General features: G+C 41.0%; 1 protein-coding gene across 1 annotated transcript in view; it reads right to left on the bottom strand.

Moving 5' to 3' along the window:
- Positions 1 to 11798, bottom strand: part of LOC145441749 (uncharacterized) — a 113397-nt gene extending 101599 nt beyond the window's left edge. Inside the window, exons 1-4 of the mRNA XM_080319691.1 lie at positions 11509 to 11798; positions 1570 to 1630; positions 534 to 688; positions 276 to 291 (exon numbers count right to left, since the gene is read on the bottom strand). Of these exons, the coding sequence (XP_080175817.1) occupies positions 276 to 291; positions 534 to 688; positions 1570 to 1630; positions 11509 to 11798 (522 nt within the window). The remainder of the gene's footprint in view (positions 1 to 275; positions 292 to 533; positions 689 to 1569; positions 1631 to 11508) is intronic.
- Between the last annotated feature and the right edge of the window lie 3252 nt (positions 11799 to 15050).

Raw genomic sequence — 15050 nt, 5'->3', positions numbered from 1 at the left:
GCTATTTTAAGGGCAAACTTCGCACATGTAACGGCGACCCTTGTCGTTACACTCTTCGAACAGAAGGTTGTTTGCATCTTCGGCGTCAACCCGACCGCAAACTACCTCATCATTGGTAACGGATGCACCGTCGAATAGCTCGATATCGAATGTGGAGTCGCCTGAATTCGGGTCGGTTGCTTCCAGCGGCGCAATAAATTCGGTGCTGTCGACATCTGTTGTGTCAACAGCCTGTCCCTTTGCACCGATCTAAAAGTGGTTCCTGTAGCGCCAACCTCGTTCATCAGATCTCTGAATCGATTCACGCAATACTTGTAAAATCGCTGTAACTCCAGGTAGTTTAGTAGAATTCGCGCTTATATTTTTGAAGTAGTTCAGGGATGTCTTTGAAATCTTTTCTAATTGAGTAGAAAATTATTTTGGTAATTCTTCTACTAGTTTTGACATTAGCAAAAATTCGTACCGTCAACATAGTCTCTACCATAAGGAAGAAATAATCAGGTACTAGGAATTTGCAAGGAAAAGAATCTCACTCTATATCATCCAACGCCTGACTGAAACCGACCACGGCTAGTCTGCCTTCATCTATTGCCCATTTGCATTCGTTATCGGCCGCGTCCCAGCTTGCGGTGGTCGAAGACAAGAGGTAATAACAATCATCCACTCGAGTCCAACCAGCTAACGGGTTCTGAATATATGAAATAGATGAATTGCTAACGATTACGGGAGTCAGATATTTACAAAGGACAAAATGTTTTAGAGTCAAGCCGATTTGACATTTTCGAATCGAAATCCTGTTCCGGATTTTAGATTCAAATTCAAGTCCGAGTCCGTAATTATTTTGATACGATGTCTAAATCGACGAAGTTCAAATCCGGCAGTGGCGGATATCGCTACATAAGCCGCACGATAATGGATAATAATTATAAATATAATATCCAAGTCAAACATCTTCAAAATGATGATAAATCCCTATCTGATCCAAACCCGGCAAAAATAAATAAAGTATAGTTTTAGCTTCTTGGAAGTACGTCACTTCAATAGACAATTGGCACTCGTCGGGGTAAATTATCAGCAACTACTCAATCGAAATGCATGCTCGTCTCTGTAATTAGTCGAAGCTCTTCTATGCCGGTTTCGGTCTCTCCGACGTTCGAAATAACATCGACGAAATCAACTGTACACGAAAAATTACCTGATGCAAGTTATGATCAATCGTGATTTAATTCGAACTGATGTTGGCCGTTTGCACGCTTAGCCTTGCAGTATTTACTTGACCTTCGTGACTCATCAGATGTGATATACCTATTCACGTAATAGTGAATATAGGACACTAATAAGGTACTACGAGAAAATGTTGTTATCATGGCAAACCAGTAATACATTTGTCACGTCTTGATACAGCAATATATTCAAGTCATAATCGCCATTCTCTGGGACTCAGAACATTCGCGACACATACAGCATTCGCAATATATCTTGCTATTCCTAGATCAGTAATAATGTTTGTAGTGGACAAGCAAGTTAAACAATCGATTGACTATTAACTAATACATATATGTATTTCACCTGAGTTACTGTGGTCGTAATCGTGGTCGTAGGGGTTGTAGTTGTGGTCGGTCTCATGCATCTGAAATGAAGATTTCTCTAAACAGTTCATCTTTCGCATTTATTTATTATAGATACCAGTCTGTATGCGTCTGCTACCAATGACATATAGGCTACTGGTGTGGATAGATGAATACATTAGATGTATTTTCGGGGTCACATTAGAATTAAACCACTCACTGATTAGGAAGTATATATTGATGGGGTCGATGTTGAGGAAGCTATTTCGCCGCGGTCTGACTCGCTGAGACTGAGGCCAAGGCTGCGGCTGCGGCCACTGTTGAGGCCGAGGTTGGGGCTGAAATTGAGGTCCGTAGGCCTGGGTGTAGGGTATATATCCGTCCTGTGGATCATCTTGCTCTGCCTGAAAATTAGAAGCAAATTGGACATGCTGCGCAATGAGGCGAGATAGCGCAGTGATTTCATCCACAGCTGCAACACCATTGGGTTGCGGGTTCGAGTCCGACCGAGGTCTACTCCAGAACTCCTATAGCTAAGTGTTGGAGGCTTATCTGAGCTCCTCCTCGCCATATCATCCGCGTAAGCGGTGTTGTATAAAAAAGCCAAGAAGCAGGCCGTGTGTCGGCAGCTACAGAATAAAAATGAGGAAATTTGTCAAGGTGTAAATGACTATAGTAGTCGACAAACACCATGAATACTACAAACAACAACAACATGCTGCAAAAAATGTGGACCCGATTTTAAAAATGGCTGACGTGGACACTCGTTGATGAGAGGGTGCAAACGACTCACGTGTTGCGCTACCGGATCCATGTCACTTTCTGTTAAAACAGTATCAGATGCGTATGTTTCACGGAACATAATGCGAAATACTAACCCCCGGAAGCATAGACGACGTAAGCGTAAATCACAAGGCAAAGAACTGTAATCTTCATTTCGAATCTACAATCTACGGAATACAAATTCAAGAATGCACATTTGATGACCTGTATGTATTGAGTTATTTTATTGATCATTTACGCTCAGTATCAATACCTAGAATTTCCTGTAGCCCGGCCCGTTCTCTTTTCTTTCAAAAAGAGTTTGTGCAACCCGATATTTGCTACTGAAATTGCGTATATTAGACTGCCCCACGCGATCTACGTTACGCAAAGCATCTAAATAGCGCGGTGTCATTGGCTGCCATAAATATCTTTCAAAATTATTATTTTTCGCTCCAAACGCATCATAATGTTCTCTGCAAAAAGAGCAGATGCGCGACTACTGTCATTAATTCTCATTTCAAAATTTCAACTCAATTGTACCCCTACTTAATCTTTTAGTTTTGGAATCATGGTACGAGCATAAAGACGTTAACTCAAGAAAACCGCTTCTTACTTGGATCCTAGTCGATCTGCAGGTTGTGACTCGACTAACACCTATGCAACCGGTTTTATATGCTCTAACATGTGCGTACCAAGGCACAAAAAAAAATTGGCAAAATAAATCAACATCTGTAAGTATGCCTTTTTCATTTGAAGAGGTTTTCGGGCTGAACGCCGACCGGTCGCTGCCTCTTTCGTTTGAATACACCCGAGGGCATCTCATATCAAAGTCACTTAGAACAAGCAATTTGATTGAAAACGATATCATCGCGTCAATTTGTATTTCGCGTCTTGAATGATCAGAGAATCCACACACAAAATAATATCGTTTCGCAGTCGTGGAGAGTATTTAAAATATATCATTTATGTAAAACGGCAGGTGATAAAAAATGTGAAACATGGAAAAATTCCGCGCGTGGCGCGATTAAGGCATAACACGTTGCCAGTTAGTGCATACAAGAAGTTTCGCTCAGAATAATATAGTTTATAACGTGCATTCCGATAGGGTCTGGTCTGGAAGCTAAGCCCCCAGGAGTTTGGTTTATAACTCTATGAGGTTAAATAGTATATTCATATTGAAATGAACCCGAATATTTTCGGCTGACACTCGTCAGGGGTAATCGTCAGCAACTAGTAGAGAATTGGAAAGAACATTGTATATCAACAATCGTATCACAAAATATGACGTCACCAGCATGAAATTTCGAATGAGAGAGCGTTCAATGTACTATTTTTAGGTGGTACACGAACTCCTTTTGTTGACAGAGTTTTGGTTGGTATATTTTGATAAAAGTTGATTCCAAGGCACACAAATGGAATTGTGAACGGCCTCGTCCTACGATTCGAAATCGGTCGTCTCGATAATTATTCGCACAAATCGGATTATCCAACAGATGTTTGCCGATGGCAGAATTAATGGCCTTTGATCGATCAGCATCGATCTTAAGTGGATGAGTTAAGGGTGAGCTTTTCACATCGCGTGACGCACGTGTTCTAATAAATCTGGGGACATGTTGGTTTATGCGGTCCTGCAGACGTCTTGACGTTCTTCCCACGTAGCCACAATCACAGTGGCACTTATATTCGTACACTACATTACTTTGTTGAAGTGCAGGAAGCACGTCTTTGCGTGTTGAAGGGGCCAAGACCAACACCATTTGATGGGGTGACGACGGGCTGTTTCGGACATCCCAAATACATTTTAATATATTGATAGAAAAACGCGGATTGGGTTTGAAATAAAGTTAACAATGTATCATTCTTTAACATTGCTTCAAAATATGACGGCAATTAAATACGGTTTTGGTAATTAACCGCCACTTTCTCATTCCCCAATATCGACACATACCCTGAGCACCATTAGTGTAATTCACTCCTTTCAATTAGGAAATCAATGGGCTGGAGAATACAGCTAACATTTTTGACTCGACCCGCACACATATTTTTTGCTACTCATTTGGCCCGAGGAGAAAAATTATTGCCCACCCCTGCTATAGAGGCTCATAATGATCCTAATGAACGCACATTAATACGAAATTATCAGTATTAATATTGCAGTGGTTTGCATATGTGCCATTGTTTCAGTGTTGTAAGACGTCTCGTAGACTCGCACAAACACACACATGCCAGTTATTAAATACCGCAGTTTATACTGATTCTCGTCAAATCATATCATTCAACTTTTGAGAGATCTGTTCAATTCGTTCGGCAGCAATGAGATTCAAACAGATTTGGAAGCATTGAATATTTCAGGCTAAATGCAGAAATATATTTTGGTGTTGCCCAATGCCCATCCATAATGAAGCCCAATCCTCATCTCTCGCCTGAATATTAACTCTCTAACTTAAAACCCCACCCCGCCCATAATTATTGTCTGCCCGATTGCAACGCATGTAATGTACTGTGAATATATGGAATCTGGAGTTGAGAGGTTTAAGTTGAAACCATATCCAACATATTCGAAGGAGGGTCTAGCATACCACCTCATAACGAGAAAAGGAAACACCTCCAATTAATCACGTTGATTAAAGAATATACTTTCACCCGATAATGCCACCTGATGACTTAGATTCGTCTGCTGCAATCGTATTAATCGTCGGATTATATAGGCTATCATCACCCGCCAAAGAAAGACAATATGACAATGCGATACAATACACTAATAGGTGGATGCCGAAACGACCCGTGTCGTTCTCTTAATATGGTAGCCACCCAAGCCTATGGTGTCCGGATGCCACTTTGTTCGCTCTCGATCTCTTCGTTTCTGTCTTTCAACAAGATGGAGTCCCCAGATACAGAAGATGGCACCAATGGTGTGCACTGTGCGAAGTACGCTGAGCATATGTCGGTCGGCATCAATTGTCGAGATTGACGCAAACGTTGTTCGATCCCCTAGGCCAGCGGTTCTTAACCTTGTCTCCAGCGTCCCCCCCCCAAGGGTCGATTTGGATTTTGAAGGCGCCAGAAACGCCAAGGGTGCTAAATAGGGGGCGCTGGGCTCAGGGGGTGGTAAGGAGAACGCTAAAGAAAAATGGCCTCATAGTAGATGGTTCACTAAGGATATAGGATTATAAAGTAAAACAACAGTTCTATATATCCCCGAGTTCTCATTGCAAACTAACATTCGACAAATTCTGTCAAATTAATACGTTTTCCGTTGCGCTCATCTCGAAATATCCACCGACCATGTTTCCATGATTGCAGTGGTATGTTTTAATTCATGTTAAACGAATTTAGCGTACTTTTAGATTGCCTATTCTCCGTAATAACACGCCCGTCACGCTAGCTACTCGACACCTTCTTATCTTTCCATTGTATCGCAGTTTTGTGGTGTTTTGAAATGATGAAAATATTAATAAAATTATACTTATGCTGATAGCTCGGGGTATTTTCCACAAAACTAGTTGAGCTAGATATTTTTAGCCTCCAGCGCACTGCGTGTCGAAATCGAAAGGCACTGTAGGCTACGGTACAAATTTTGAGAGTGATGCCATTTGTACAGTAAATATGTTTCAAAGCTTTCTGGCCGAAATAATTACCTAAATATACTTGTATTTGAGAGCTACAAAATTAAATCGCCAGAATATCTTCATGTTATGTTGAGAGCTTCGTGCAGTTTAATGTGAGCAAATCCCTACCACTTTTTCAGTTGATTAAGTAGTCACACAAAGCAATAAAACAAAACAAAACAAAACGTAATGCAATTAACTTCCCTGTACTGCCAATCGCAGAGAATTGGGGATGTCGACATCGATCTCGAACCAAATGCTATCAGCCCGTAGACCTGACCCGATCGTTGTTATAACGATGTGGATTTGATCCCGAAAATAACACATACAAATGTACCGTTAATTAGTCGAGGGGTGTAACAGTGAAGTCCGAACCCGAAAACGGACTTCGACCACTTACCAATTGTTTTTACTACAGTCCTCAAAATAGGGGGCGCCAGGCTCAGGCAATTGTGGAAAGGGGCGCTGGGTGAAAAAAGGTTAGAACCACTGCCCTACGCAGTACGCATTCCGCCGCTACGTTACAGCTACATTGGGTGTACTGTCAGTCAGCTCGTATCGTCCAAACGCGCCACGAGCGAACAAAATTCTATAATTCATGTTTAAACCGGTCAATATGATCGGGAATTTCATACATATTTCTATCAATTTTTCATCCTATATCTGTTCATGCTATCGGACTTACCGGTAGTAAAGCTGATTGAGGTGTTTTGGAAAAGATAGGACCCCCAAAATAAAGTCAACATCTTCGGGGCGACCCGTTGGTATATTGACTTCCTTACATGATGCTTGTTCGTTTTGAGGTATTCAGGGTCTGTGTCGGCTACTATGGTCATTTACACCAGGCCAATTCTCTTCTTCTTTCAATCCGTAGAAGCCGACCTGTACCACGGCCAACTTAGGCTTTTATAAGACACCTATCACACGGATGATAGGGCAAAGGCGAGCCTATATAAATCTCCAACACTAAGTAGGAATTCTCGATGAACCTCGTACTGCAACCCACCGGTGTTGCAGCCGTGGATCATACCAATACGCCAGGGGCGGGCAACTTCTCCAAGTCGGCGGGCCGGATATAGGAAAATTAAGTACTTGGCGGGCCGGATTGCTGAATCGATACATTATTCGCCCATTTATCTACATATACCAGGAATAAATCGTGTTTAATGAATGCATTTTAACGACAGCAATGCAACTTCAAAGCCATTTCTCGCCAATAATGACGAAGACAATGTGGATTTGAGAACAGCACTGTCATATAGCAGGGGTGGTCAATCTTTTTGCCAGTAACGGCCGCATTTTGACTACTCATGTAGCCTACGGCCGCATTCCAGGGAATAGTCGTAATGAACTAACAGGACGCCAAATACTCATGTTAAAGTGTCTATGTCCATTAGGGCTCTTCAAAAATGACTTTTTTTCTCAAATCGTGCTGGCTACTTGATAAAATTGTTAGGTTACCTAATTCAAGCCTAGACACAAAATTTGGTTCAATTCCAGCCAGTAACCGCTTTGCTACAGGTGAAGAAAGTTTCTATTTATTATATAAAAATGAATAATCAAAAATTTGAAAATTATCTGTTCACCCCATGAAAGTGTCAGCCTGTCAATAGAAAGAATGCTCACCAAATTTGGTTTGATTCCAACTAGTGGAAGCGGAGTTATTGCCGTCGAAAGATTTGGATTTGAATAAAATAGTATTTACGGTGACCGATTCTTTGTTTATTTATTATAGTCGTGCTCACCGTAAATACTATTTTATTCAAATCCAAATTTTTCTACAGCATTAACTCCGCTTCCACTAGTTGGAATCAAACCAAATTTGGCGAGCATCGTTTCTATAGACAGCCTGACACTTTCATGGAGTGAACAGAAAATTTTCAAATTTTTTATTATTTATTTTTAAATAATAAATAGAAACTTTCTTCTCCTGTAGCAAAGAGGTTACTGGCTGGAATTGAACTAAATTTTGTGTGTAGGCTTAAGTTAGGTAACCTAACAATTTTATCAAGTAGCCAGTACAATTTGAGAAAAAAGGTCATTTTTGAAGAGCCCTAATGTCCATTTCCGGCGAACTCCGTACTAATCTATTAAATAATGTAGGCTGTTCATAGTCGCGCCCAGCGCGAACATTTTTTCGGATTCATTCATGGATTTCGTCTTTAAAATTAGTAGTTCTACATATTATTTCTCATCCCATGTGATCAGATTCACCGGTAGAGTTGGTGGACGGTCGGTCAGGGCATGCCAATTATTATTAGTCACTTTGTTGCATGCTGTTCTTTGCATGTCTTGACCTCCCGTCAGGATTGTCGATATAGTGAGGAGAACACGATTCCGAATTGGTAGTTCTATATGTGGCGCATCTGTTCGCAAATGTACTTCGGGGCTCTGATTGCAAAGTGCGCAACTATATATTAAAATCGAAAAATAAAGTCGCATTGAATCGCGCGCTGCGCGAAGAAAATTTCAAGGATAATAAAAATCTTTCTAGAAATCGGGAGTCAATTCGTAAATTCAAATTATACGTCGACGGCCGCCAACACCTACTAATTGAATTACGTGTCCACGGCCGCACGAATTTGCTTCTACGGCCGCAGGTTGGCCACCCCTGTCATACAGGTACCACCATGTCTGCTTCTCTTTGATCAATCAACACACGGTGCAATCCTTCATTAAGACCTTCATTAAGATTTCAAGGCGTTCAATAAGCCCGGTACCCCCAATTAACCAAGATATCAATGCATCAGGGTTAAGTAGGTGACGAGATAGCGTGGTTGTTAAACTGCGCGGCCTGTCTATCTCGATATTAAATTCATGCGGGCCGCAGCCTTGGAATTTGAAATTGGCCCGCGACCCGTTTTCAGTTGGCGACACCTGGCATAATCGGTGTCTTACAAAAGCCTAGAAGTGTGCGCCGTGCTACAAGTCGGCGCGGTTACGGAATCAAAAATAAGAAATATCGGCCTGGTGTAAATGACCATTGTCGTCGACAAACACCATTATTATCGCAAATGACATTAGGGTTGAGTACATCGTAAATGCCAATGATGCAAGTCTTCTCGCTTCGACGAACTTGCGCGTAAGCTCCACCCTCGCTCGCTGTACAAGTGTACGTACATAGGGGAGATGTGGTACCGATGGATCACTGGGACCGATAATACTTTGAAAATTCTCTATGATAATTCCTTGATTACACTCCGTGAACTTGTCTACAATTGCATGCTGGCAACATCTTTCCTCACATACAAACAAATTTGATGTGCGCGAACTATGGGGTCTCTCACAGATGTTTTTTGTTTTGGGGGGTGTAAACTAAATTTAGATCGACATTTACATTTTTCTTTGTAACCTTCAACACGAACAAACCAGCAATCATTTTTATTGTGAAGACTAGGGCTTGTATCAGGCTATATAATGGAACCTACTATTTTTTTCAGTACTTTCCTTGAGTGGAATATTTTTCGATTCATGTACAAAATTAGTAGGGTGGGGACCGATGATACAATAGCCAAATCAAGCAAAATAATCAAGTATACTAATCATGAAACAAATGAAACATGACTACGTACAGAAAATCTTTACGTAATAATTGCATATGATGTTTTATCGCTATAACGAGGTATTTGGAAGTCACACTGTCGATTTTCGGGCAATATGTATGTACCCTCAAATTTATAAGTCCGAGCCTAAATCGAAACGTGATTTTATGACAACATTTGAGTCAATATTGAATTTATTTTTTGACGGTTGTGACCGAAAATTCTTCTTTGGCTTGCTGTAGCTCAGATTTTAATACTGAGCAGGAAAAGTTGTCACATCTGAGTTTTTTAGGGTATATGTGTCATAGGTCCCCGGGTCGTGTGCCATTGGAACCACCGGGTGGGGACCGATGACACGTTCGAGCAACAAATTTTAAACGTCCATAAATATTTTTTGAAAAGACGGATATTCATGAATATGTGCGCGATAGGTAGAGCTTGTATCAAAGTGCTGAGCCAGCAAAGGATCTGCTGTTTTCGGCTGAACGTTTTGGGGCCAGCGATCATTTTCCAATTTTTGATCCATCGGTACCACATCTCCCCTACATATGTATAAAAACATACAATCACTAAAATGTATGTGGGCAAGTAGTGGGGAATCTCGGAAGATTGGGGCCGGAGGGCCACATTATCATGTAAGACGAAAAACTGTCCGCGGGCCAGACAAACTCCCTTCGCGCCCTGCGCGAACATTTTTTCGGATTCATTCATGGATTTCGTCTTTAAAATTAGTAGTTCTACATATTATTTCTCATCCCATGTGATCAGATTCACCGGTTCACCGCGGGCCGTATGTTGCCCACCCCTGCACTACGCTATCCCGCTAAACGATGCTATTTCGTGAGCTCCTTTGCTATGTCAAAAGATATTGAAATAGCCCAAACTTACTAAACTAAAAGACACACATGATTTCAAATTGTGGCGTGTCATTCCTTATCAAGTTTTTGTGTCAAGCACTAAGTCATATCGGTTGTTTATTTGGAATTCGATGTATTCTTCAGATAATGCTAGTTGGTTTGTATACGTTTACTGAATTACGACATGTCATAATGAATATGTTCCGGTGATATCCTTTGATTGCAATATTGGCGTCCGTGTACTGCACACAGGAGCTGTTGTTACGAAAACTTCAAATTTTTGTGTCCACCCCATTAAATTGCTGAGCTGTTGGTAAAGATGATTCATCCCAAATTCGGCTGAATTCCGACCACTAGAAGCGAAATTATTGCAGTAGAAACAATTGTAATTTCATGATTCTGAAGACTTAACCAATGTAAATCCCAAATTATTCAAATGTGCTCTACTGTGCAGTATGGTTTCAAACCGTGCATTAATATCCCGAATCACATCGAAGCCACTTCACCATAAAATTCAAATTCAACTTCTACTACGTCTTCTCACGGCTTCTTATCAACTAACGCACTGGAAAATAGGCCTACTTGCAGCGTTGTATATATTTTCGTAATGAATAAACAACGCGCTCGAATCCAGATATTGAGAATAGTTTTAATTCAAACCAACTTATTGCTACAATTCCATCATGTCAATACACCACAAGACTACGATACAATGATAGATAGAAAGGCGTCGAAACGACTTGGACTCGTCCTCGAAATCAGACACCCACCTGGCCTAGTTGATGCAGAAAGGAGGCAAGAACACTGAATGAAAAGTAGAAGATGATAATAGGCTATACAAGGACTGGTGACAAAAAAGGTGTCATGTGTCAGAAGGCGAAATTGATATCTCAGTTCGTGGTCCGGTAAACGTGGTCCGGTACAAAGTGTCTCTCTACATTTCGACTTGAATGAGAAATCCCATGAGACAAAAGCATTCTTCGCGCGACATATAACCAGATCTGGAGGTTGACAGCACTGGAACATCGTCAAAAACAGGATCCATCGCAACTCGAATATTGGAAAGGTTTTAACACATTGATTGGTGCTATAGAGTTCCTGGAATCATAAGCGGTAATGCCCGGTAGTACTTGGTCGCTTTATGCCATCCGTGGTTGATGGTTTTCACATGCAAACTTCGCTCATGTAGCGGCGAACCGTCGTGTCGCAGTCTTCGAATAGCAGGTGTTCTTCGTCGGCGGCATCGACGCGGCCACACACCGGCCCGTTCACGTCCACACTGTCAACTACCTCAGTAGTGAAAGAGGGATCGCCTACTTTCACGTCAGTTCCATCCAACGGAGCGATGAACGCCTGGTTGACGAGAGCACAACCAGCGCAAGCAGCTACCGCCCCGTCCACTCCAATAAAGAAAGTAACTCCATAGCGCCAACCGCGCTCATCAGATCTCTGAAACATTGCAGAAAAGCGAAAAGTATCAATCTTCAGAAATACTGAAGAATACCGTCTCACATTCTCTCGGTTACCGGTGAGTTGAAACCGGTTACCGCGAGTCTGCCGTTTGCTATGACCCCTTCATATTCCTTCTCCAACAAAATTGAAAATGCTGCGAGCTGATAACGACTTCACAGAAATGTCATTTGCGATAACGTGCGGAGCTTCGCGAGTACTCCATATTTTGAATACCAGTGCATACTGCTGTCTCGGAAAACTAATTCCTGTTTCGAGGCTTCAACGTTGATAAATGAAGCATAACCAATATAATTCTAGTACTTGATCAGGTAATTCCTGATTGAAGGAGGGGGGGGGGGGGAGGTTAAAACTTCTGTCCTAAAATTCGGCTCTCGCAGTCACAACTCTACTCGAATCATTATTCGCATTTAAGCACTCACGAATTTATGCCAAGCTTCATGGCACGTAAAATCAAAATATTATATCGAAGCCCTTTGTTTCGCATATCGGGTGTCCAATCTGCCACTACTCGCGTTCTCGTCCGTATCAATGGTGTGACCAACGAAGCATCTATGAAACTAGTACTACTGCTGTACCTAAGTCAATGAACGGAAATGAAGGTAAAATAACCCTGCAACCAAAAGTTTATATTTTTTATGTCTGAGTGCCGAGCGTACGATGCTATCTTTGGCTGCGTCGTCTTAATACATCCCGAGAGCATCTCATATTAAAAGCGGCCACAACAGATAAGGTCGAAGTATGGTATTTCTAGCATAAGATAAGGCATATCGTTTCAAAAATAATATTTATGTCAAATATGTCACAAAATGTTTCATTCGAATCCAGAACACTGCCTTATGAACCAACATTGATTCAAAAATTGAAGTGTCATGTAATTCCAAAAGCTGTGGAAATGGTTGTAAAATTGAGGAATTAGCCCATTCGCTAACACAATAATACATACCGAAATATGTGGAGAAGTTGGTGTTGAAAGGTTCGTATGGATTCCACCATATTCGCGGGACAGTCAATATTCCCCCATGTATGGTCGGTAACTGTCACCCCTTACAACGCGGAAACACCACCTTTTGGACTTTCAGCAAAGTAGCTAAACATTTCTCTTTGGTAAAGATCAGTTGGTTGTAGAATCATAATTCCTTTATGCGAAAACACCAACTCAAGACCTGTTGTTGCTGTTTGTGATATAGATGGCGTTTGTCGACTACCGTGGTCATTGGCCATTTGAACCAGGTCAACTCAAGAACTGAACGCGTCCGCTAAAAAGGGATGTGTGAATTGTTGTTGGTCTTTCGGAAACCAGTTTACGCCACAGGTCTGACCCAAGCGGAACGTTGGATCAAATACCGTTTGTTTCAGAATAAAATATGTTGTCTTTGTGGGTCAACAATCCGTCAGCAAAACCAGTCACATTCATATTTCAGTAAACTGCGTATTTGTTTAGGACTGATAACCGCAACTGTTTAGTGTTGTGGATTTAGAAATCATTAAATTGTTCACTATAGCTAAAGCGAGAGTTGGCATTTTTTTAAATGAATTGAGACCATGTGGCATTGAACAAAGCTACTGTAAAAATGCCTTTGTCATTCAGTAAGATATGTGGTCAATGTCATCGTTTCGTCGCAGTCTATCCGGATGCGAAGAATTGACTCTTTCGGTGTTAAGATATTTATCGCCTTTCTATTTCTAATTAGAGAAGAAGCCGCACGCTTGTTTGACTCTTGGGCCGGCTATGGAGGCTTGTGGCAACTAAACAGAAGCCATCGAAACGTGCAATCTTCGGTTCACAGTGATGGAAGATGACGCTAAAGGCGTGGAAAATGAGCAAACGCACTTTGCTCGCTATCAATAGCCGAGATCGAAGTAATGTTTAAAAATTTAAGTACATGAGTCACATTGTTATTCCTGTGGCAGATGTCACAAACTTGTGGTCGACCAGGTCATATTCTTCGGCCTACCGCTGGGTTGATATTTCTGAACAACACATGGTAGTGTCTAAAATTTACAGCGAATAACTTTAACAGACAGAAGATCACAAAAACATTACCTGAATCGATAATCCCATCAGTTTCCACCATAACATATCAGCAGCAGCGTGTTATCGATTTCGAACTGGCTGATAAAAACTAATAGGCCTTGATTTGATTTGACGTGACAATAAACTAGAAGCAATCAATCATCGAGCCTCAAACCACAATGTTGTGTGAATTATTGGAGGTTTATTGCTCTCGAATAACCTTACAGTGTCATTAATTACATTCCGCTCATTTATTGTAATATCAATCGAGGTTTCTGATTGCAATGACAGAACACAATGTCGCGACTGCCTCGGAACTATTGCTTCGACAAAAAATATAGTATTTTTAGCAGGGTTGTAATGACTCGAGTCAGAGTCGAGTCACGATTTTTTTATGACTCGACTTGACTCGAGTCATTTTCTTGCGAATCGTAATGGCTATAGATCAACGCATCCGACGAATTCTGCCGACATCGCTATTTGTCACCACTGCTTTCGTTGCACTTGTCTGATATCAGATATGCCACCGTAAAAACAACAGAAAATGATACACAGTAGCAATAATGCATTGTACAAAATCGTCCAGTGATTAAGAGGTAATAGATCCTTCGCAATTAAAGTACTCAAGACTTTTCAATGATACAAGCAAACAATTGAAGCAAAGTTCAATTAGAGCCAATGAAATGACTCAGATGGTTAAGAGACTGATAAGCTCATATGTAGATTTGAAGGCGATGATTCTTTGCATTTTTGGGCGACTAGAAAGAATGAGTATTCAATGCTCTTCAGTGTGGTTCAAAAATGCTTGTCAATTCCTGCATCTAGTGCACTAGTGGAACGTGTATTCAGTAGATGTGGATTCATTCTACGGCCATGCCGCTTTAACATATCTGAGGATCTCCTTTCCACATTAATATTTTTGAGGTGTAACTCATTGATTTGATCTGCTTCTGTGAAAACACACAATGCCCCTCGTCCATTTGACGTTTTGTTAGGTATGTGCATTGTGCACGTGAGTATAATAATGAATGGCTAATGCTGTGTGATGTTAATACAATATGGCTGTTCTAAAATAACTTCTTTTTTATTTTACTGGGTGGTTACTTGATAAAATTGTTATGTTGCATAAAAGGAACACTGAATCTGGCTTAATTTGAAAAAAGTGGAATCAATGATGTGAGAGGAGAATATTTTGGATTTGAAAATAAATGGAGTATTTTAGT

This window comes from Botryllus schlosseri, chromosome 1, assembly GCF_051294905.1.
Source record: "Botryllus schlosseri isolate E-star chromosome 1, Bs_hap1, whole genome shotgun sequence".
Taxonomy (NCBI): Eukaryota; Metazoa; Chordata; class Ascidiacea; order Stolidobranchia; family Styelidae; genus Botryllus; species Botryllus schlosseri.
The sequence above is the reverse complement of the archived record's forward strand: the minus strand, read 5'-3'. Positions and strand labels throughout refer to the sequence as shown.